Source organism: Opisthocomus hoazin, chromosome 2, assembly GCF_030867145.1.
Source record: "Opisthocomus hoazin isolate bOpiHoa1 chromosome 2, bOpiHoa1.hap1, whole genome shotgun sequence".
NCBI lineage: Eukaryota > Metazoa > Chordata > Aves > Opisthocomiformes > Opisthocomidae > Opisthocomus > Opisthocomus hoazin.
The window spans coordinates 12,334,789-12,359,681 of record NC_134415.1 but is presented as its reverse complement, the minus strand read 5'-3'; the positions used below and the strand labels follow the sequence as shown (position 1 = coordinate 12,359,681).

The 24,893-nt window shown below is 39.8% G+C and overlaps 1 protein-coding gene across 1 annotated transcript in view; it reads right to left on the bottom strand.

The window, feature by feature from the left end:
* Nucleotides 1–252: 252 nt before the first annotated feature.
* Nucleotides 253–24,893, bottom strand: part of CATSPERE (catsper channel auxiliary subunit epsilon) — a 28,036-nt gene continuing 3,395 nt past the window's right edge. Inside the window, 11 exon segments of the mRNA XM_075444238.1 lie at nt 253–369; nt 2,361–2,469; nt 3,885–3,971; nt 4,649–4,743; nt 5,306–5,339; nt 14,504–14,622; nt 14,624–14,727; nt 14,730–14,934; nt 15,736–15,802; nt 20,090–20,166; nt 21,237–21,314. Of these exon segments, the coding sequence (XP_075300353.1) occupies nt 253–369; nt 2,361–2,469; nt 3,885–3,971; nt 4,649–4,743; nt 5,306–5,339; nt 14,504–14,622; nt 14,624–14,727; nt 14,730–14,934; nt 15,736–15,802; nt 20,090–20,166; nt 21,237–21,314 (1,092 nt within the window).

Sequence of the window (24,893 nt, the reverse complement as noted above, 5' to 3'; positions counted from 1 at the left end):
AAACATTCCAGAAAGAACTGGAGGGCTTTCGCCTGTCCTTCAGCCCGTGGGACCATCCTCTCTTAAGGGAAGATGGGCTTACTGTTCGCTAGGAACAGACTTTTCACTGAAGGTGAAATTTCAGAGCTGATTTCTGATTTTTTCAGATTTCTGTCTTGGTACAAACTGTACTGAAATAGATGCGAAAGAATAATAAAAAATGATTCAGTAACAAATGATTAAAAACACTTGTGTATTCTTCGTGCCAGATTTCTACAGCTTTGAAGGTCTGTTGGAAGGTACTGGCCACCACTGACCTGTACTCACAACTCCGTTAAAGTTGTATTCAATAACGTCCTTTACATTTGAAAGTAAATACATGAAATGATACTATAGAGATACAAAAAGTGCTTATAAAAACATTAAAAACAATATTTCAGCTGTCTAAAATGACACCATATTTGACAATTTGTTTTATGGGTTTTCAGTAGTATGACAGAGAGTAAGATATTGGTCTTTTAAGTCTTGCCCTAGTTCTCTTGAAAGCTGAGTAATGTTTTTACGTTAGTAGTAGTATATTTGTAGCTGATGATGAGGACAACCAAAAAGATGAAGAGCATGGTGACTGAATGGAGCGTAATTCTAGGTGTATCTGACCTGGAATGCAAATGAAATAGGATTAAAATACAGTTACTTTTTTGGTCTTCATTAGTCAAGAATATCTCGGATTTCATACTAGCAGTACATTCACTTGGTACAGTAACTCATGACAGCATTGATTTGGTTAATGATTAGGTATTTGTGTGGTTGTAATGATTCAGAATCCAACAGGAATACTTAGAATTACTTGCTTTGTCAGTCAACGGCAATTGACTTTTTCAGTAGATGGCAATTCCTTTGATTAGAGAACAAGAACAAAGCCTTTTCCTAATAAGAGGTGTCTTTATAAGTTCATTTGGTTTAAAAAGCTTTCCAACTCCAAGTGTCTTTTGTACAGAATATAGAAAATAAAATACCACAGAAGCTGGAACGAGAAGCAGACAGTATCCACGGGTTTACCAGGCTGAGGCCTGCAGGGTGGGATCTGAGTAATACCTCTGAACGCTTTTCACCCAGTCAATTTATGTTGTAAGCCTGGCTAAAGCAGTTATCTGAAGTTTCTGGGTATGTTGGGGAAGTGCTAATGGGATAATGCTCAATTTTTTTTATCCCCTTAAACGCAAATCCTGTATTTTTACCAGGAGGCTGTGGAAACATTATTTCTGCAAGAGATCTAATGGCTAGGAATGACTCTAAGCAGTTGCAAGGGATGTGCCTAGCTTTGTGGAGCTTGTAAGAACACTTGCATTACAGCCAGCGAGGTTTGACAGGCTGGAAAACTTCTGTTTGCTTTCGCATAGAGGTTCTGGAGAAACTGCATCATTAAAAATGTGTGGGTAAATTCTTCTGCCTTTGTCTGTGAATCTTCTGCATAGAACAAAACATGGTATCTTGTCTGTATGCTTTTGTAATATCAAGTTTATTTCACACATATGAAATAATAATAGAATAAGACTGCAAGAATAATTTACTATATTAAATAACAATAATAATTAGAAACTTCTAATAGCTGTTACCTTTCAATTACACCATGTGTACAGAATGCAAACAATGCTTTTAAATCACAAAACATGATACACATAGCAAAGCCCTGTTAGGTTATTTTCACAGCTGAGGGCAAAACCAGAGAATCTTATGAAATTGTCCAGTGCCCAGAATCACCCATCGTTACACATTTAGTGGAAAATTTAGGTTCTGGATAAGCAGATTAGAATTATTGAATTATGATCGTTATTCAAAACCTTCTACAGTTGTAAGTAACACTCAAAATGAAGTACATGGTCAATTTTGAATATTTTTGTGGTTACAATTCTTTTTTCTGCAGTAAAGTCAACTTTTGTGAGCATTCAGACATGTAAATACACGTTTTTATGTATCCTCTCCTTGGACAAACCGCTTTCTACAAGAGTCACCCATCAGTATCAGCAGAGCTTGTGGAGGTTTAAGCAGGAGGTGACGTGTCTGGGCAAAGATGAGGATACAAAGGCTGAAAGCCTTTCCAACTTGCCTGTCTCAATAGATCTCCTGGACTCCGTTCTCCTGTTTACAAGAATGTTCCTCACTGGTAAGAGCAAGGTTATATTAACCCCACTTGCATCCACATCCAAACAGTTAGATGAAAAGGATTTCAGTGGAAAATATATTGCAAGTTGGTGTAACAATAATGGAAGTGTCTTGGTATTCTGGACTGAAAATCTCAGAAGACCCTGAAGCCAAAGTCGCTGAGGGAATGTTAGACTGCTGAAGGCCAGCAAAACCACTTGGTCTTCATTCTGCCTTACCTGGACAATCTCCTGTGAAACGGAGGAGACTGGGGGAAATATGTACATCAGCTCTTCTAATGGAATGTTTGGGAATGAGTCTGATGCTGACCTGAAAGCCAAGCCTCCCCTGGAGCATAATGTCAATGTCATTATTGACACATAAGGCAAAAAGAGCAATACTGAGCAAAAAGAGCTCTCTTCACAAGGAGCCACATGGAGAAGACCAGGGGCAATGGCTACAAGTTGCACCAGGAGAGGTTTCATCTCGATGTAAGAAAGAATTATTTTACAGTGGGAACAATCATTCACAGGAACAACCTCCCCAGGGACGTGGTGGAGTCCTGATCACTGGAGGTTTTTGGGATGCAACTGGACACGGAACTAGATAGTGTCATCTGGGCTCCTTTTGCCACGAAAGGTTGGACCAGATGGTCGTTTGAGGTCCCTTCCAACCCAGGCTGTTCTATGATTCTATGATTTGAAATTATTTTACGAAGATATTTTAGTTTATCCAGAGTGATGTTTGTGATTAAGATTAGATTCTAGCAATGAGAAGGGTAGAAATAGGTCAGGCTTCTTAAATATGAATTGATGCATCAAAGCAGCATCGCTTTTATTAGAAGTATATTCTAATGGTAGAAGTATTTTAAACAGATGTAACTCTAATGATCAAATAGATTTCACTCTGAATTTAACTATAGCTGTGTTTCTAGTATAGAGACCACAGGCAGATTACTAAAAATGCTGACTGAATTGTAATGACGCTATTGCCCCTTTGAGCAAAATCCCACATTTGGGGTTCTGTGAAACATTTTTGTTTAGGTGGGAAGTAAACACCATGAACTTGACCTGAATGCCTAGGAAACTACTGATAAATAGGATATCCAAATGGAATCCTTTCCAAACTGGCGTTGGTAATAAAACTGTCTCTGATGTGGAGAGGATTTCAGACAATTCTCCGTCTCTCTGAACAACACAGCAAAGATCCATTTTTGCAGAAATTTCAAACCAGATACTCCAGCCTCGTGCACAAGAAATAACTCATTGTTTGCCTTTATTTTTTAGGAAGGATGGACACAGTTTTCGTTGCTTATTCTATTTCCACTGGCTTGAACTCAGTCTTCTTCTGACACCTTCCTGCTGTGTGTTTGCATCTGAGGAATTTTTTTAGTTCTGCAATCCCCCTCTGGCTTCCTGCCTAGCACTCGTCTTTGTGTTTCCCTCTTCTGTATTACAAGAGTTTCAATTATTCCGATTGTTGACCACAAAGAATGCTTTACTGAGTATTAAGCGATACCTTTGCCTTTCTTGCAATATAATAACTAACAATGCTGATAATGTATTTTCAACACAAAATTATCCTTTTAGATCATTTTATGATTAGACCAATGCCATATTGTCATATGAGCCTTATTCCACTCCATCAATGCTGCACCATGCCCCGCTCCTCCAAGCATATCAGTAATGCAAGAATATGAAGTAAGAGAACAATAGATTTTACTCACGCTGTCACCAGCTATTTCTAAACATACATTTTCATACCTGTGGTCCCCGTATTTGATCCAATGTAGAGTTTTTACTTTGTTTAAGCGTAACGGGCCGAGACTGTACTCTATACAGACAACCTGCCTGTTAAAAATACAAATGAAAAAAAAAAAGAATTTTAAATGTGTATAATTTGAAAGTGTGGTACATGAAAAGGTGGCATCATGCTTCAGTATATTTGATTTACTTATCTTTAAGAGATAATTGTGTTTGTCAGGGTTGCAAATGAAGAAGTAGGACCATGTCCAAACCTCCAGCATAGCTGTATATGTGTACACAGAAGAGTGTCAAAGAGTTCTTTCATAAATTGAGCTGTCAGCAGAGGCTACCAAAGTTCCGGTAACACTATATGTAGATGAGGGCTTGGCTTAAATGTCCTTTGTCATCCCACTGAAAAAGGAAGCAACGTACTAATTTTAATTATAAATAGATCAGGCAGAATTAGTTTTGATGACCATGTGGATTATTGCGCATCTTTTTTTTTCCTCTTTGGAGAGAAGGCAGTCTGAAATTTCGAAGTGATTTTTGAAGTTTAATTTCCTAAACCATATTCTACTGGTCACATTTTTCTTCTGTTTACTGTATTGTTTTGATACCTCCCACACGCGTAATTTTGAATAGCCTACGATGTGAAGTCCAGTATATGAAATGTTGGAATGTTGTGTAGCTATGTACATCCATTCAGACTAAAGAGATCTCAGCATGTGTACGAACAGTCATGCTTTGCATGGAGACCATTACGCATAAAACATTTACATTACATTCTCGGTAGATGGCTGGCTTCTTTCATGAATGAATTGTACCCATGGTCAGTTCTGCCTTTCATCTCCCATAATATAAAATTTGCTTCAACATTCTAATGTCTGAGTCGCCGTCGTATCTGTGAAACACGTGGCGTGTGACGTCTCAGTGAAGCAGCACAAGCACACAGAGCCGTCGTGTTGAGAACAGTGCCTGGGTCGGTGAGCACGCGGAGCGGCTGCCGCTGCGGGGGGTGAGGCGGGTGGGCAGCACGCTGACAAGGCGTTTCACTCTGAGGCATCTTGCAAATACAGCACGGACGTGGTGCGGCAATACCCACTGAAACCAAAGCGTCCTGTGCTATGCGCGGAAAGGAACTTAAAGATTTGGCAACATTACTCTTGCCATTGGACTTGGATGCTTTGTGCAGCTTCACATCCCTGTACAACCCTGGTGGAAGAAGCCTTCCTCATGCCTCACCACTTACCAGCAGTTTATTTACAAGGAAATAACAGGTTGGAAATAGTCTTGGTAATGACGTTCCATTAGGCAACCGTATTTAGCCCAGTCATATTAGGCTATCTAAAAAAGGAGAAGTTTTATTCAGGTACTGAATGTCACACTCTCTTTCTCTTTTTCATATGCAGCCCAACTAGAATGAAAACTGTAACTCTTACCTCGTCCTCGTCTGTTGGGTTCCACAGAAATTTCCTAATGACATGAAAACTCAACAGTCATTCAACCTCTTATTTTTATTTATCTTGATACAACATAGCGTCAGTTGTTGAGACAGAAAGATTTCAACCTGACACTCTTCTCCATGACTTAAAAACATAAGCAGCGTCTTTATTTCTACTATACACTTTAAATTTCCTTATGTTATTAAAAATCAACTTAAAAACAACACTAGTTTCTAAAGATCTGTAGCCAGCTATTGCTATCAGCATTACTACCCAGAGCTAGTAACTAAAAATGTAGATAACAGAAAGATTACAGTCCCCGGTTTCTTTGCAGTGTTCATTTAACAGCACAATAGGTGCAACTCTGAACTACAGCAGATGCCCATTAACCTGAGTTGGGATCAGGTACAGATAATGCTTTTTATATATTTCAGAGAGAAATCTGAGAAAAGAAAAAGTATTTCATTAGTTTTCTGCATTGTTTCAATTAGGCTGTTCTGGTAGAGAATACTTAGAAGACTAGTTCACTTTAAGTTCTTAAGCACTGTATCTGTACTTTAACACAAGAAAAAGACAGTATGAACATTAATATCAGAAAGCCCCAGTTTATATTAAGTGATATATATTTAAATATAGCACTTCAGTTTCATCTGACAATATGTCCAAAATGCCTAGTCTGCTTTGGGCTGTTAATACAGTGTCTAACCCAGGTATTTTGTAGGTTGCCAAATTATGTTTTTCACAGACTATATCTACAGGTCTAAAAGACAAAGAAAAAATAATTGTATAAATTAGCTTTATTTAATACTTCAGCAGTGCACAAACGTGTAAATGATTTTTCATTATTCTGTGCTTTAAGAATTTCATTATTTGTACAACAATTTATTGTTTTGGTATTCTGAACTCTACTCACAAAAAATACTTTCCCTTTAATTGGACATCCTTGGATTGATGAAAATATTGGACATATTTCATCATGTAATTGGAGTGAGGTCCTCCTGGCAGTGGGTCAGGATTTGCTCATGAGAATCTGAGAAGCATTGTTACTGTAGGTTATTTTTTTCAAATTACCTTATCAAGCTGCAGCGCCTAGCTGATGCTGTAATTTACGGGCATTTTCCAAGATGCCGGGCTGCAGTTCAGCTGACATAACACCGCTGGTTAATTGTCAGCAAAAGAATCCCCCACCCAAAAGAAGAATTTGTGTCAGAATTTATTTTGAAACAAGTCAGTAACACCAAAGAAATGAAATGCAGCAATATCAAGGTCATTTCATTTGGAGGCAAGAGGCACCTATTATTACTACTTCTTCTTATTTTATTATCACATCACCTACAATGTCAGTGTCCCATTTTACTCCCACTGTACTAAGCCAGGTATCATTGTGGCATTACAGGTGGATGTTTCAGGGACTAGGAGAGTCAGTCCAGGCAGTCAGTGATTTTTAAACGCTTATTGATTCCAGAGAAACAAGTTTGACTTTATTAGAGTTCCTGGTCACTTTTTTAATAATGCAGCAGCCATCCAAGGACAGGCTATGTTTCTCAATGTTAGTGTCAGGACTGGTTCTACTGGAATGCTAACATAAATTTTGCTGTGGGAGGATGGATTAATGATTGCTGTGAAATGGGTCTTTATAGATAAACACAAATCCAATTAAAGTGAGATAGTAAAGACAGCTTACAAAATGTGGAGAGATGAAAGATTTTTTTTTTAGTCTGCAGACAAACCACATTGTGAAATGCAGAAAAGTCGAGTTTGGGTGGGAGGCTGATCACCGTTGTGGGAGATTTGGGCTTATTATTGAACCCATTAACAGATGCAGTAGAATTGGGAATTAGAAAGATAAATAAGGAAGTAAGCAGAATTACAGACATCCTGTCTGCATTCACTTTTTGCAGAACTCTGGCTAGTGTTGAGATAAGATGAAAGGCATAGGACAACCTACTGCAGCACTGAAGCTGAAACCTGTCAGTCGGAGACTGTTGATTCAGGCAGCCCTGAGACAGAATACTTAGCAGGTTGCTCCTACTGTACTTTTCCATAAAGAAATCAATTCCAGAAAATCATCAGTCCTTGCAAACAGTACTGAAGACAGCTGATTGTATTTCCCATCTGGGATCTGAGATTCTGAAATGGCAAGGCTTGTTCACTAGCATTTTTAGCACTCCTTCAACGAGAATATTAGAGTCGAAGTGGAAGCTTGATTCAAAACTTTTAAAGATCAACAATTTCTGACAAAAGAATAATCAGGCTACTTTGTCCTTTGAGGCAGAGCATAGTGATGATATCATCAGGTGCACATAGGGGTCTTTATGGCTCTATACTTCAGTATATTAACGTGAAGACCTTTGTCCTTGAATGCTGGGCTGAAATCAGCTGCATGAGTTCTGTAGCTTGCCAAGAAGCAATCCATTTTGGCTGATTTGGACAGAAGGGGAAAAGGGTGGAATGGTATATCCACACAGACATTTTGAGCATCAGGTACGAGCTGATCTGGAAAGAGACACCGAACAGCATGCTGAGGGGAGGGGGCAGAGAGGGGGAAGCCTGAAATAGTCAGACGTGTTTAAATGAAGGGTTCAAGGATGGATTAAAAAGCGACTAGGGAAGCTACCTGCCTGAGAACAACCAGCTCTGACTGCATGGGGGTGCTTGAGTAGAACACAAGCAGAATTATCTCAGAAAGCACAACCAATTTCTCCTCATCAAGTAGGCTTCATAAATTTGCTAATCTGAGTCAGAAGGAGGCAGAGGAATATGTGTGCTAATTCTGGGCACCCAGCCCCTGCCAGTCCTTCTCTCCAAGTGCTCCGAGCAAACTGAAAAAATGTGGTTGCTTTTTTATGCATTGCTGCTACTATCAATGGCATAGGTGATTAGCATTGTAGCTAAAGAGAAATATGGTATTCTCTGCCAAGACTTGGTGCCTTTGGAGATGGGGGTGCAAGATGTAGGGCCCTGCCAATGACAGATTTACTGATTGATTTAAGATTGTTTCATTCACTGGCAGTGAGGTCCTCATGGGTGATAGCTGGTAGAAGAATCCAGAAGATTACAGGACAGCTTGTCAAAGTATAAAGTCTGTGCTAATTGCTGAAGGAGGTTTTAAAATCATCTGGTATCCTAAAGCAACAGTGGGCTTCCTCGACAAAATGAGGGAGGCATTACCAGTGTCTGAGGATTCCTGGTGAGTGGAGGAGTATCTGGATGAAAAAAAAAGAAATGAATCCTGGCATAAGAGCTTCAATGCCAGTGATTTTAAAGTGGGTTGCAGCACTGCGGTACTGCTGATTCAAAGATTAGGTCAAAGAAGAATGACCAGTTGGGGTATTTAGCCTTCTTCATGGATCATTTGCCAAAACCTTCGGGTGGATACTTCACCTAACCAAAAATGTAAAACTCTTGTCTTGGGTGGAAAGCAAAGGAAGCTATTCAAAACAAAGCACTGTACAGAGCCTGAGCTCGTTACCAATTGTCCGACCAATTTAAGGGGACATGCGAGACTGGCAAAATAACTTCTAAAAATATAAGAAGTGTAATTATGGGAACAAAGAAAGGAAAGTTTTTAGTAAAGCATATGAATCACAGTAGTTAGGACTATTCGGGATCTGCTCTTGCTTTCTGAGTACCTCAGGACATTTTAATTACATCTGGATTCTTCTAAATAAAGCACAGTAAATTGTTAACTAAAGCATTTTGGTTCTTAAGTGATTACTTTGTGACATATGAAGATTTGAAGCCTCTGAAATAACAGGGAGTGGTGATTAATTTTAAACGTAAGAACGAGGTCCAGCAACCCATGCATCTGTGGAATAACACTCTCCCAACTACATCGGCGCAGTGGTTTAGTCTATCTTATAACCTGTTCATCTGTGCTCAAACTCTGATGCTTCAAAGGAGAGTGAAAAGCAACACACCTTCACCTCACAGAGGGTGATTTGGCCATGATGTCCTGGGAAAACCATACCTTCCTAATTCCTACAGCATGCCTGACGGAACACTTAATCCAGACATTAAATTACATTAATTTTATTGTGCAGAGTTGCAAGCATTATGAAAATGTCGAGGGCAATGGCCACTTTCTTTTATCAAACATGAAACAAATGGTTTTCTTAGGTGTCACATTGTAGAACTTTTCCTTCATTTACCAGATAATTTTTGTGATCCTAAAGCCTTCTTAGTATTTTTACACTCCTTTTGAACAGGGGATATTAGAACCAGACACAAATATATTAGTCTTAGCTGTATCAACACTACATACCAAAGCACATTGATCTTCTTAGTTCTTATTCATATTCTCTTTCTTATAGATACAAAAATCCCGCTCGGTCCTTTGCCAGAGCACTGTACTAAGGCTACATGTTGAGATGCTTATTTTAACAGTAGCTGAAGTAATCTCCTTCCAAGAATGAGGTGGCTCAATCATGTGCCACAGTCAGTAATCTCTTGTATATCTTTCTAGGAAGAATAGCTCTTAGTTGATGTGTGGAATGTAAGGTTTAGAGTCTGGAAAGGCTCTACAACGATATTTGCAAAAAGGCTTACCAAATGAGAGAAGACATTTAGCCTGCAGCAGCCTATCAATTTGTTATTAATTCACTTCTGTACCAAAGACAAAAGCATCTTGATCATCAAAGGGACATTTGCATTTCTGAACAAAGCTGGATGATAGTATGGAAGAAGGACAGAACTGTCTCCTGAGTAGCTTGAGTACCAATAACAGTTTTAGAGTTGGAAAGAGGATTTGAATAAACATGTATGCAAATCTAAAACAAAAGTGAGGATAAGAGAGTTAGGATTGATCTCCAAGTCCAGATCCTCACCAGTGAACATAAGCTGAGGATGTGAGTTTGCTCAACAGCTGTATCGTCACCCAGGAATATATAAATGCTGAAAAGCCTGTCAGCTGGAACATAAAGGGTGAAAAGAAACTTTGGAATAAATCTATGTACTGGGCAAAATGTGCATGGTTTTTCTGTCAATAGGACCCTTATAAACCCCTTGTAACAGGATTATCTATTTTATATTTTATAAAGTCTTTATTTGCTTTCCCTAATGTGGCTCATGTCCATTGTGGGTGGCATATGGCCCTTCTTGAAGTATTACAGCAACAAGCAGTATTTTCCCATTAGCAATATTAACCGCATTATTTAATTTATGTAAATAACTGCCAGGGCAGTTAGCATAGTACTGAATAAACTTTAATTCATACTTATCAAAACTACATTATCAACTTAATATCTACTGTATAAATTTTCTGATACTCACGATGCCTTTGAGTAATTGGATTCTAAAGTATAGTCAGTTTGATGGTAAAAAGTGAATGTCTAAATGCAAATAAAAAATAACAACAATTAGTAAAAATCTTTAAACCACAGTGATGCAACTAGTGAGATAAAGGATATCTTCATCGTATCTGGGGAATCTGAAAAGATGTCCAGTTCTACTTCCAGAACTCATTTTGTATGTGTCCTCCACAGTGCCTATGTTAAGTGAGAGGCTGAATCTTTTTTCTACTCATGTGGTTCTAGGTTGCCCAAACAGTGTATCTGGGATTCATCTAACCGACATTAGATATCTGAACTACAGGCTGATGCATCCCATAAACCAGGAGCCTTCGTTTAGTTGAGACAAATGCCCTAGCACAAAAGACCAAACCTATGCTCTTTGAACTTCTCAGTGTTCTTACACTCTTCAGATTCCATTGGAAAAGGCACCGAAGAGGTCTGCTCTCATCCTAAGCAATGCAGCTCCCTCCTGGAACATCTGAAAATAAAAGCACTGGCATGAGGAAGAACTTCTTCCCTCTGAGGGTGATGGAGCCCTGGAACAGGCTGCCCAGAGACGTTGTGGAGTCTCCTTCTCTGGAGATACTCAAAACCCACCTGGACGAGGTCCTGTGCAACCTGCTCGGCAGGGGGATTGGACTAGATGATCCCCAGAGGTACCTTCCAACCCCTACTGTTCTGTGATTCTGTGATTCTGTGTCATGTTTGCGATGTGCTTGCAAGGAGTGTATATTTCAGCATCCTTATTCCTATCTTCTGTCTTTTCCTTGCTTCACGCAGACACCCTCAGCAATTCGGCAGAATTTGGTTTTGGACTCGTAACATTTTGCCATCCTTCCAAGATCCCCATGTCACAGAGGAGAAATGACTGGCTTCTGCTGTAGACACTGCTGCAGTGAAACAATCTGGTGTCTGTCAGGGGGTGTGATCATATGCATGGTAGCTACCTGCTCACCTCTACCAGAATCCCAATCCCATTCCACAGTCGACCCCAGAAGAAGTCAGAAAGACTGTTTTTCTGATCAGTCACTACTTCAAACATTCCAGTAGTCAGTCACTGTAGTCAGTTTCCCATTCTCAGCCTCTCATAGGGAACAAGCCCAGAGAGGAGGTTTAGAATTCCCTGAGAGATGGTGGGAGCTGGAGAGGGAGGAAGACAAAGGAAAGAAAAGGAAAAGCAAGGAGCCAAGGTCACCAGACAGCAGAATTATATAGCTACCTAAATCCTCATCTCTCTCTTCTTCACAGGCACAACACAAGGAAGGAAATAGCATCTCACAAGAATTTTCCTTCAACAACATTCCCACACACAGGGAGAACAAACTCTGCACTCCATGGCCAGGCATTCTCACGCATAGTAGAGGAAAACAGTGATGTCTGGGATGTGAGTGGAAATGAAGCTGTCTCAAGGAAGGCTGCAAAGGTATGTCACAGCACTGTGATGGAGCTGGAAAGACTCTACCCACTCCAGCTCATCAGCGAGAACCACAGTGCTGCATCGACAAGGAGGATGAGGCGTGTGCCGTCTGAACAGCAGGCAGCGACAGCTGATCTCTCATCAGATCCTTTTTCTCTACATGGTCTACTTTCAGTATTTCCTAGATCTTTAGTCCAGGACCTGTCCTCAGCCTTGCTTAGGTCAGTGTTTTTACACTAGTGTTTGAGCCTCATTTATGGGCGTGATAACGGAGCCTGCATTCTGAGATACCTAGGAAAGGGTGAACTTGTAGAGAGCGACAGGACATAAACTTTTCAGAAATAGCAGTTGCTTCACAGCATGCTATAATTATGGTATAGACACCTAAATTAGCAAGTTGTTCAAGCAGAAGAGAGACCCTTTTGATACAGATGAGATGTTTGCCTTTTCCCCTGATCACCACGACCGTTCAAAGATGGTGAAGAGTGGCCTTGCAATGACATCTGCCAGCTCTCTCAGCAGTCTTAAAGGTATCCTGTCTGATCCTGTGGTCCGTGCATGTCCAGCTTATGTAAGTAGTCCCTAATTAGATTCGTTGATACTGTAGGTAGTGACTCTCTCCCACAAAACTTACTAATGTGAATGGAGACCTGGTAAGACTGAAAACAGAATTTGTCAATAAAGACTGAGGGAGGAAGGCACTTTGTCCTTAGTCAGTGGATCTCCAGCCCGATCCAGCAGTGGGCCCACCTTTTCCTTTTTCTTCCTTATGCTGTTGATGCACCTACAGAAACTTTTCTTGTTGCCCTTCATATTCCTTGCTAGTTTCAGTTCCAGCGAAACTTAGGTTTTCACAATTCTGTCTCTGCATTTCTTTGGTAGCTTGTCCCTGCTTCCATCTCCTGTACACTTTGGTTTTGCATTTGAGCTCAACCATTACCTCATGTAGCGTATGTGTCTTGACCTGATTTTGAGTCATGCAGATCTGTTTATAGCTACAGAATATTAAAGTGCACTTCTATTTTAAACATCCCACAATCCCCCAGGAAAAAAGGCCAGAGGCTCAGCCTGTCTTCCCGTTTGGGCAGCGTTGTCTCTTCCCTATGCTGGGGTAGTCACACACGGCTTTTGTGGATCAGCTCTAGTCAGGCTAGGAAAGTTGCAGTGGCCAGGGGGCAGAAACTCTCTCTCAACAAAGAGCACTGGAAGATTGACTAATGGGTTTCCTGCTCATGCTTCTCCTTGCTGGTGGAAACGGTACTCAGATACACCCTTCTGTGAGCCTCCGTAAGCCTGACTTCTCTTTAAAAAGGACCACCAAGAAAATGGCTTCAGTGCTATCACTTGACCTCCTCTCATGGCGCTGTCAGTATGCCTTTCTAGGGTATGCTGAGGTTATTATTTTTAGCAGAAATATTTATTAAGTCCTCTTTGGAAATCTTCTTGCCAGTACCCTTGGCCTGGCCACCCGCATTGTGCAACGGTTGGGCTGGCAGTTCTGCCATTCTCTGCCTAGCTGCTTCTTGTTCTTGCAAGCCTCATCTCAATGAATATTTATCATGGCCTTTGGGGCTGGTGAATTTGGCCTGAGAGGGCTTTGCCATATGTTCCTGCACTCTCAGAAGGTTTTTTGATTGGAAAAGTTCAAAACTGTAGAATAAGATCTTTCAAGTTCCATGAACAACTTTGGAGGACATAGCTGTGGCAGTGTCCAGCAGTGCTCCACTGAACTCTGAACTTCATAGAGACTCACGTTGGACTTTTGTACATTTACCAGGTGACTCAAGTAGTCAAAAAGACACCATTGTCTGTAGAGTGAATGGCCCCTGCTCAGTTGAATTCTCCTTTAATAACCAGCTAAAGATGAGCAGCTGTCTTGGGAAAAGATTTGATGAGGTTTCCTGAGGCTGGAATAACGAATAAATGGACTCTTCTTAGTAACAGTTGTGACCTGCTTGGGAATTCCAGATATTTGCAATATGATGCTGTGATTATAATCTGAAAGTGAGTGCCTTTAAAAGTCAGAAAGCTGCAAAATAATCGCTCTTTGATTTACTGAAAAAGTTGTCATACCATTTCAGTCACTTCTCTTGAGAAAAATCAGAGCTATCATGCCATTAAACTTCTAGTCAAACAGAGTTGGACAAAAATAATCAATTCATCTTCCTGTAACGAATGCCAAGGCTGAAAGCTGGTGTTTTCTTATTAGAATCATGCTGAGTAGGGGGTGCAGGTTAGAATCACACTGATAGGGGTGCAGGTTAACAATACCTGAAGAATAACAGTTTGCCAACTCTCTTCTTGGTATGTCTGTCCATCAAAAAATAATAATCCTCAGTCCTCACAGACAATGAAATGAATAAATATTATTCTACTACTCTCATTTACAAAAAGGTAGCTTCAGTGATCTCTTACTTGAAATTTCTTTTACTTTATCACTTAATTACAAAAAAAAAACCCTTAATGACTACTTAAAATATAATATACTTAACCAAGAATAATCTGGTGAATAGTGGTCCCATGGGACATTTCTGACAGAGAAAGTTTTGATCCAGAGACTTGAAAATATCCATTAGCTGTGTTGTTTTTCTAGGTGTAGTAAACGCTCACTTCATCCCACAGCAGCCCAGGTGATAATCCTGCATTTATGTATATCATCCTCATAACAGAACTGCGAGGACCAGTTAAGAAAAATTCCTTAAGCCCCCATATTGTCAGTCTTCATTATAAACTGCCAGAAAGAAAAGTCTGGAGGAGCTGCAGCCACTGCAGATATCTTTATCTATAGCTAAAGAAGAAGCATTTGGAAAATTTAAGAACTTCACTAAGTTTGCTGTTTCTCCTATTTTATTAAATGTTTCATTACATCCAATCAAAACCTCAGTTGATGTCCATGCTCCCAAAGTACTTGTTTTCCACTGTTAAAAAAAGTGACACAGTGATTAGGCATATAGTAACTTCTCTTAAAGTTTATGTCAAGGATGTACATTAAGATATCAAGAAGGTTTGGGATACATTTTCAGCTAATGTAATTAGGAGAGCTTCACTGAAATTAATTTACAAATTTAAGCTGTGATCCTAAGAATGATTTCATACGGCTGCATGAGCTCATGCAGTGAGAGCAGACTTTATTTCAAAATGTTCTTTAAATAAACTTGTTGCTGTCTGGTCATTTCTAATTCCAAAGCCAGGATTACATCAATGAAAAATAGATCTAAAATAGATTCATCCAGACATTTAATGAAGACCATCCATATCTTAAATGTCAGTTGAGAACTACAGGTAACTTACCTGTGCTGGATAGACAGATGACCACCATCTCTTGAATGTATTCCAGTTATTTCACTTTCAAGAATCTTGTGTTTTGCTTCAAATTTAAAAAAAAATTATTAGCTTCTCATTTATAAAAAAGTACCATTTATTCAAAATATGATTCCATTATCTGTTAGAGCCACATCACTTACATTGTTATTTAGGCCTTGAGTCAAAGCATCTGAGGGGATTTCTATTTCTATGTAAGTTTAGAATCCATCATTTGCATAGAAAGTTCCAAAATTTGATGATAAATCTGCTGTTGTGGGAAAACATGCAGACCATTTAATGGAGAGGTGACTGTTTTGAGAGGAACAGAGAGAGATGTAATTTTCCCTACTAGGAAATAATTGTCTGGGCCTCGGACTTATAAAAGGAATATCTAGAACAAAGTATTCCTGAAATACTGTTGGGTTTCCATCTATTTTTGCTACAATGTCATCAGATATTGCAGGTACTTTGAATGTCCATAATCTGGAAATGGAAGAAACAACAGAAAAACAGAGAAACTTGAAAGACAAAAACTTCAGTCAGTTGAACCGACTGAAAGAAATTCAGCTACATGATTCAGGTCACATTCTTAGAACTGCATCTACAGTGGTACAAAATTATTACCAAATTCCGTCCTAATTCCAGAAGATAGGTGATGGCATGAAATCAGGGAGAGAAAGACCAAAATTTGCCTGCAGTTGGACTTTAACTTCTGAGTTTACAAAACCAGGCATATTCCTATCTCAGTGCTGTCTAGGAACTGTACATGACTGAAAGATCTGACTGAGAAGAGTATCTGGCATTAAAAATAAATGACTGTAACATTGTAACTCCATGGAATAATACAGCTTTCACTGTTACTGAGGTCACCTCCTCCCCGCCTTTCCCACACCCTCCTTTGGGCTACTTGGAATGTGTAGAGGAAAACAGATTAACAGGAACTAATACCAAACCCTGCTGCAGATGATGATCAGGCCCGTTGATAATTTAGCAAGAGTTGTGTTGATAAGCAAGAAGAGAAAATGAGCCTTAAAAGGTATAACCTACATGTAGGAATAGGCTTATCATAAATCATGCAGACTAGCAAACCTGACAAGAGAAATAGTCATGAATCTTGGGAATTTCTAAGTCTTTGGGAAGAAGAATTCTTAGTTTCTGACACACTCAGTGTGTATGTGTGTAGGCATCATGTTGGCAGTTACACATGCATCCCTACAGCAGATATTCCAAGCACTGAAAGCAGAAAATGTTAGTATGCTTGGTAAGCGACTCAGAGAATCAGATAAAACAATAACAAAACACATTGTGCAATTCTATATCCTTACGCTTATGTGCTACACTTGCCCATGCTCAGTGTATTCCATAGAATTATTAATGAATTCTACTAATCCATCGTTGATGGATGCCTTACAGAGGTTGACAATCTGTGTGGCCCTCCCAGGTGCAGGTACAGAGCACACTGTCACTTCATTGAGATACACCTGGAGATGAACACAGCTCTAGTAGCTCCAGCACATCAACTCTGGGGGGAAGTTTGAAACTTCAGAGGTTTCCTTGATGGACATTCCCAGCAAGCAGAGAGTGTGGATAATGCAGGTTAATCGAGGCAGAGGAATTATTTTTGTTACTTTTCTATTAATAGTATCTGCACAGCTTTCCGATATTCCCTATCTTCAGTTGGCATAACACGACTTGTTCATTAAATACATAGGATAATAATGGAACTCACGGGGTGCAAAAGGCCAGTATCTCTGATGAAGATGACTTGTTCAGATACCAAGGCCCAAACAGTTCTGTCTCACTATGTCAGGATACAGCAGGGCTGACAGAAACTTAAAAATCGAAAAATTTATCTCAGTACAAAGCAGGCCTGGGAGAAGTAAAAGCTTTCTTGTTTTGGCTTCTGGAGAAAATGTGATGCAGGAAAGAACTTATTCCTACTCTTACAGACGATTCTGAGTTTCCTGAGAAACTGCTGCTGAGTTTCAGAGGAAACCTCGGAAGCCTGAGGCCTCTCACTGGCTGTTTACCAAATACTGAGCAAAACTCTGAGTCTGTCCAAGTTTTCAAAAGCAAAAGAAGCTGGTAGCTCAGTGAAGATTGGTCTGGTTTCTTTCTGTCTGATTCTGCTGGAAGATATGTCTCCCGAGAAACTGAGCTTGAAATTTCAGTTTTCATGCCTTGTCTAGTGATAATCATCCTGTCCAGTCTGACTACAACTGGAGTTACTCTGTGGGCTCAGTGCTCCCAGGAGGGAGGCTAAGGAGACTCCTGCATGTGATTATTGGGAACAAATTGTTTCACCCCAAATTGACTTCATTGTTTTTTCTGTCAACGCATGTATTAACTTCCAGACTTACCTCAATAAATGAAATATTTGGAAAGGTAAAGATGACAAAAATTCTGTTTTTGTAGATGTGAACAAAAGTCCCAGTGGCACTAAAGGTGTTTCCACAAAATAACCAAGCATATGTGAGATGATGCAGATGAATCCATAGACTCTATTCCTTATTTGGAAGAAAAAAGGCTGTTAATTTATAAAGCAATTTTATTTTCTCTTCCTTGATTATTCTGCACTTCAGTTGTGTAAAAAAGCATCAGTTAATAAGATAGAAAAAACTAACACCACAACTCGCACCCTTAAGAAACAACTTACTAAAATTGCCAGAATGCACCCATTTTGGGGCGTTGGGTGAATTATTTCAGCTCTGCTATGAAAAAGCCCATCTCTGGAGAGAGCAACTTTTGCTCTGGAGCGTTGCTAGGTTGCCATCTAGTGATAAACCAGAAAGGCACAGCGGAGGGAGAGCAAGCCAAGCCTACATAAACAGCACTACCTACCCCATTGAAAGTCCTACTCGTTTCTTGCAGTACAATACGCAGTATTAAATACATGCTGACAGTAAACCCTTTAAAAAAGAAGGTAAAGTCACAAAATAGTACTGAACTTCTTGGAACTGGCATTAAGATGGTGTGTAAAATGGGTAAGGGTCAGATGCTGAGTATGCTGCCGGAAACATCTGCAGCTGAGAACCCTTTGTAAAATGTAAACCCAGAGTCATTCTCACTACCCCATGACAAAATTTAGCTCTGATGTGTTTGGATTAGCTTCACTGAAGGCCTACGTAGGATAAAATTTTAGAGATCACAAAATTTGTGACAAATACCTTTGCTACACATAACTCCTGTCATGTTCACTTCACTGTTATTTACTGGTTTGTTCTATTTTCTCATGAACACACAATCAAATAAAAACTGTGATTTTTTTGTCACTGCTGACCTGTTGTATTTTCACATCACACTGCAAAATATGGTGAATACTACATACTCTTGGAAAGGAAAAGAAGTAATTGCCCTAAAATGCAGTAAGCGGTGATAAAAATAGAGCAACTGACATATGAGACTGACCAATATGAAAGTCCTTATATTAGTTCTAATATTTATTGGTCCAAAATACTAGAAATAACAGTGCAGAAGAGTTTCATCAGGGGCTCCAGCACAGCAAAAGTAGGAATTGAAGGTGATGGCCCCGCCTCAGCCAGCTCTTCAAATGTCAGGTTTGTCTGGCTACAGGAATTGCCTTTTTGTGACGGTCCAGACTCACCAAAATCTTACTACAATCCCTTTACTTATTTCTAAGAAAATTGGCAACAGTTGCTTGTGAAAAGAAAGGAACTAATCCATCCTTTGCAATCCTATATGATGGTGCTAAGAAAAAAGCTCCTGTGAACATCACCTGATCATGGATGCTGTAGTAGGAGGAGGCTCCGGAATCGCTTTTGCTTTTTCCTCCCCTTCCAACCACTCCCTTCTTATCCTGTTTCCTGATGCAAACCCCCAGTCAAAGCATGGCTGTAATATAAGCAAGCATTAAAAGATGGATTAATACTTTGGGTATGATTTCATCATGTTTAGAACTATATTGCTACTACCATTGCCCTACTACTGCTCATCAAGGGTATAGTAAACTGTTGGTTAGCGGAAAATGCTGAATTCTTCAGCAACAGGCGAAAGAAAATGTCTAAGATGTGCTAGTCTACACAAATACCCGAACTTCATCCTAAACAAGCTAGCAGAGACACTGGAAGCAATTTAATTGAACCTGAATGATATTCCACCCGAGCTGCCTTGCTGCTTTTTTTGAAATTATGCCTGAAATACCAGCACATAAAGTTAAAAAAGGCAACCTCCACTTTGAAGTTGAGAGAAGGGTGAGGAAGAGTATCTGTCCAAGATTTTTTTTCCAAGTGAGGATGAGGCGTTTGACACAACACCTCACACAGGTTCTGAACTTCCAGGAGCGGTGTACCTGACCAGGGGGTTATGTTGAACTTTGAGCTGATACCTACCCTACAACCTGACAATTAAGACTCAGAGACCATCCATTACAGTAAAAGATTTAGGTGATTTTTGATCTTGTCTTCGACTCTATGAGCTTCTATACATATGAAGCAGAACAATTACATGCAGTGAGTATTTTAGGACCGACAGAAAGGCTGACGTAAGTTTAAGTACTGTGGTGGATGAAACAAAGGGCAGCTAAACCTGTAGAAGACAAGCTCTCTTCAAAGAAAAGGAAAAAGAAAAGAAACGGAAAAAAGTAGAAAAAAAGAGGCCCAGACATGGGCTTCTCATCAACAGCTCTCATCATGGCTCTACTCATCAACAGCTGTTTGTAGAGTTGCAAGTGTAACAATTTTAAACAGCATTCCACAGAAGAAAAACTCCAAACGCCCATGCCCTAATTTTGGATGCTCCTGAGAACAGTACTTTTCATTTTTCAAACAGGTATGAACAACACGTTCCTCTTCCAAATTCCAAAACAGCCTGCTGAGTATCTGAGAACTCTAACTAAAATAAATGTTATTATTAATTACATTTTTGTCCAGCTAGTGTAAGGCTGTTTATTGCAACATTTCTCTTCTGAAATTCTGAAGATGGAATAAGCTTTCATATTATAAAATAAATTTTCAAACAATGAGCATTAAAATCATATTTACTCAATCTATGCATTTCAGAATACACAACACTCAAAAGCCAAGTTCAGTTTTCTTTGCATTCTTTCCATAGCAGCAGACAGAAAACAAAAAACTTTCGGAACATCTAGTTATCTGACAACAAAAGTGCCTTCACGATACAAGTAATATTGCTACTTTTTTCTTCTGTTCCATTTTAATCTTGGAGGTAGTAACAAATGTTTAAAACATTAAAAGACATAACAATGGCAACTTAATAATAACAAAGGAAATTCAGAGAAATTGTGGTGGCATGCATGCATACCTCATGTCAGGCACTGCACCAAAGACTAATGACTTTCTGCCATTTGTTTAGGAAACCCACTCCTAACAAAATTTACTGTACATATTAATCCCTACAACTAATCCATGTGGGATAATCTCTTAAATAAATCTCCATTCAGTCCGGAGATTTATCTGTACAGAGCAGCTTGGCACATTTTAGGTCTAAATTAAACCAGTAAATTGCCATCACTGCTTATCACATGCCATGACTTCTACAGTGCTTTTGTTTAAACCTTTTTCCAGCAGTTTGCTATGCAGGTGCATGGGGAAATCTGTGAAGAGACTTCTGTTTAACTGTCGCACGTTACTGCCAGTCACAATTTCTGAAGATTATTTTCACAAAGACTAAAATCTGACCGACTCACTAAAACCTGCTAATTATCCTATCTCTATGAAACAGACAATAGGTTTTACCTCACCCGTTATACCTGTGTATCTGCTGCCGTATTAATGGGAGAGAAAACCTTGCAAATTTGTATCTCCTAACACAGTAAAAGGAAAGAAGTAAAGATGTCTGCAGGCAGTGTATTTCAATAAGACATTTCCATTTTCAACTGGTAGGTTTTCCCAAGACATGTATTTTAACTTTTTTCATAAGTGGCATGATTTCAGCATACTTGTGATGGAATACTTGCAGCGTGGTTCAGTTCAGAAGCATCTGCACTTTCAGGATCATATATCCACAAAATCAATTTCTCACAAGTAAAAAAGAGACAGAAGTCGATAGTTTTTTAAGAAACACTGATGTTCTATCACTGCAATAGCGTTTCTTCTTGTGACAGCCCATAGCATAACAACATTAACTTAGGTAACGCATACACTGCAAGCTGACCTTGTACTCTTTGGTTCTTTTTGATGCGATCAGGCAAGAACCGAGGGAAGCAGCACCTCCTTTCTCAGAAATAAAGAGGGGAAGAGTAACAATTTATGCAGAAGAGTTTTTTGTCCTCTGATGCTGTCATACCTCCCTCAGAAGCCCTTCCTCAGCCTCTCTCCATTCCTGTGGGCTGTGCAGCTGTATGCAGCCTGTCCTGCTGCGGCGAAGGAAGAGGGGTTACTCGCTGTCCAGACCAACCAGAGCTTGTTTCTTGCCAAGCAAATGTTACAAAGCTGTTACTTAAATGTGCATCGTGTATGCTTCCAAGACTGGCACGTCCCTAACCTACTGCTCTTTCAGTCCAGAAGAAGGCAAATCCCTGGTGTTTCCATCTTGTGGTACAGGCGAGGGGAACAAGCATCCGGAGAGGCGAGCTCACCACAAAGCCTAGCAGGGTAAGGATGTGCACAGATGCTGTTACCAGAAAAGTTGACATGCTGCAAGTTTCCATCCTACAGCTCACATCCTGCGGTTTCCTATTCATCCACTCAAATCGGAATGCCAAGTCTTGCCATCCGTCCTTAGAACGGGGCGAGCTGCGTAATCGCACAGCTGCCTGCTCAGCGGTGGCTGAGCAGCAGAACTTGCGCAGGGTTCTGAAGTGAGCTTGCTGCCACAGCTGTGAAGTTCAGTCATTTCTAGCAGACTGCAAACTACTTACGAACTCAGTTTGTTAGCAAGGACGCTTTTTTTATCATTTCACATTTTCAGATTTCCCCACGTGATCGCAATCTCTCTCACAGTCAAAGAGGGGGTGATGTAGGAAATAATCTGTGTTATCGTCTCTTTATATTAAATGTGGCAGATGTTACGAAATAAGGAATTTGATAACCAAGATGATACTAGTTTGCTGTACCAATGGAATGTTTAATCAGATCCATTGTATGCCACACACTTTTTAAAAACCTCAAACAAGTCCACAAATTCAAAGAAATGAATGAGAGGTTGGTCTGCCAAAGTCTGCCATTAATCAGCCTGAATTTCTGTCAAAATTGTATTCCATAAAAATAAGAAAAAAAAATAGAGAAGAGATAGATCAAGATATAAGGCCAAAGTACACATTCAAACTTAAATTTACTTGGCTTTCACTTACAGAGAGTGGCTCTGTTCTACAAAATCAATAAACTGCGTATTACTTGAAATAATCATTAAAATGCTTGCTATTGAATAAAACTATTTGACATGATTTAAATCAGCCTGCTTATATGAAATGTGTATACAGTGTCTAAAATAATGTTTTTAACATACTGGCTTTGGTTATTCCACTTCATAAATATTTTAATATTTAAAGAGAGATCCATATTTGCTGATGTTTCTCATTTAAAAACATACTCTAAGCATCTTTCATAGGCTCTTTTCATAACGTAGTGTCTCTCTTACCAAAAATATGTACTATTTAAATAAAGCACATCTTCTGAGAAGCTCACCTTATGTAAAGTTACCAGATTAAAAAGGTCAGTTTGCCAGGAGGTATACTTGCTGTATCAGCACAGCGGAGACCCCGCCTTGAGCCCTAGATGAGGAGAAGAGTCCCCTCTCCACCAAGAGAGACGCGTCCCTCTCTGTAACGCTGTGGCAGGGAGTAGAAGTGCTGCCTGTGTTGGAATGAGGGCCTCCGAGTCTGCTGCGCTCTTGCTGCAGCTGGAATGGATGAGGTCCAAGGGCGAGGGAAAGGCAGGGAAACTGCTGTATCTTGGATGACAGAAATACAACGCAATGAGGATTGCCTGAAATGAAACCCCATTAAACATCCTGGATGAAGTGTTAATTCTGACAAAGTGAATGCTAAAGCATCTACTGCCTTCAAAAGAGGTCAAGAATTTATCCATCAGTTCAAGCAGAAAAAAGAACCTGTAGACAGGATCAGAGTTTATAATACGGAAGCACATTTTTGTCATCACTCAAGTAAAATGTTAAAGAGCTACCTATTGCCTTCAAGTTTGCTGACAAAAATCCATAGGACTACAAAAGCGCATTTGCAGTTTTTAGACAAAGACACAAGTAATTCCAACTACCGTGACTGAAGTAGAAGAAAAAAGTCTGATCTGTGGTGATTGTAGGATGAGAGATTGCTGTTGTGAAGGCTGTCTTTGGCTTCTTGTCAATCATGTTTTGTTTAATTTGGTAACTAAAGTCAGTGTATTCCTCCCAGCAAAACAAAACAAAGCGAGCAGTTAAGTGCTCCTTTCTGCAGTAATATCTGGGAAATGTAGGAAGACATTCTCAGGCAATATTAACACTAATCAAAACAGAAAACATGCAAGAAAGTTTTCCCTGATGTTGACAGAAAAGAATCCAAGCAAGCGGCTTACTAGCCTGCTATACGAATAGAGAGATGAAACGGTTACGTGGCTTTGAGAGCAAGCACACCGTGCTTAGCCTTACACAAGAGTTACCAGAGGGGTTCAAAAACTCTGAAAATGAAAGCTACTGCTATTTATTTCTACTATGTTTAGGGCAGCAGGACTTTGTATACATATTTCATAAGGAACAGTATGCCATTAAAAGTATCCCTGACTAGCATTATGGATGTTTTCCTCTTAAGTAAAGCAAGCCAAATACTGGCAAACTCCATGGATGCTAGAAGCAGAATACAAGTTACTACTTTTGCCTAAAAACTACTGGTTTTATTCAGGAAATCTACAGAACTTTTCCAGTAGTGTCAAGACCATCAGACTTTTTCTTTCCTTTTTCCTACCGAGTATGAGGGGATCCCAGCTCCAGCAGGGCTGCCCAGCCCAACAGCCCCCAGGGTTCCTGGCTGCTCTCACTACACTACAGCATCTGCTCTCAGGCTTCGCTATTCATTTTTTACTTTATCTGTCTGGCACACTGCAAGAGCATGCACTCTCCCTCCACACAAGTGGCACCTTCTTTTCAGTTATTTTTAATTCCTATTTGTCCGAGCACGTACATTTTAGCTGTAGCTTCACTCTGACGTAGCCTTCTTCAGAGACATCAGAGTGTGCAGGGAGACATGCTTACGTTCTAAGGTTTAAAAATCATTACTTTAATAAGCAGGATAAATACAAATACACAGACAAAAGAACAAAGTCTCTGCCTCATTCTCCTCCCTTCTTTCAAGCATTCTTTGGAATCCTGCAACAGCATCCAAAATATTTTTATTTCTACTATTGGCTCTTGTCAGGAAACACGTACTTCTTTCCGGCCCCCGCAATCAAAATTCTCCTGCTTTCTACACTAGACAGAAGGTTCTTCGATAACCTTTAGACCTGTTATGTCCTCCCAAGTCCATCTCTTTAGAGGAGTAAACCACACTTTTCTTTGTAATCTGTTGCTCATGAGCTGCCTGCTGCAATTCTGTCCTGAAGCACTGATTTACCTTGGGCAATGGCTGGCTGTGTCTTTGTTCAGCACTACATTGGAATCCACATGT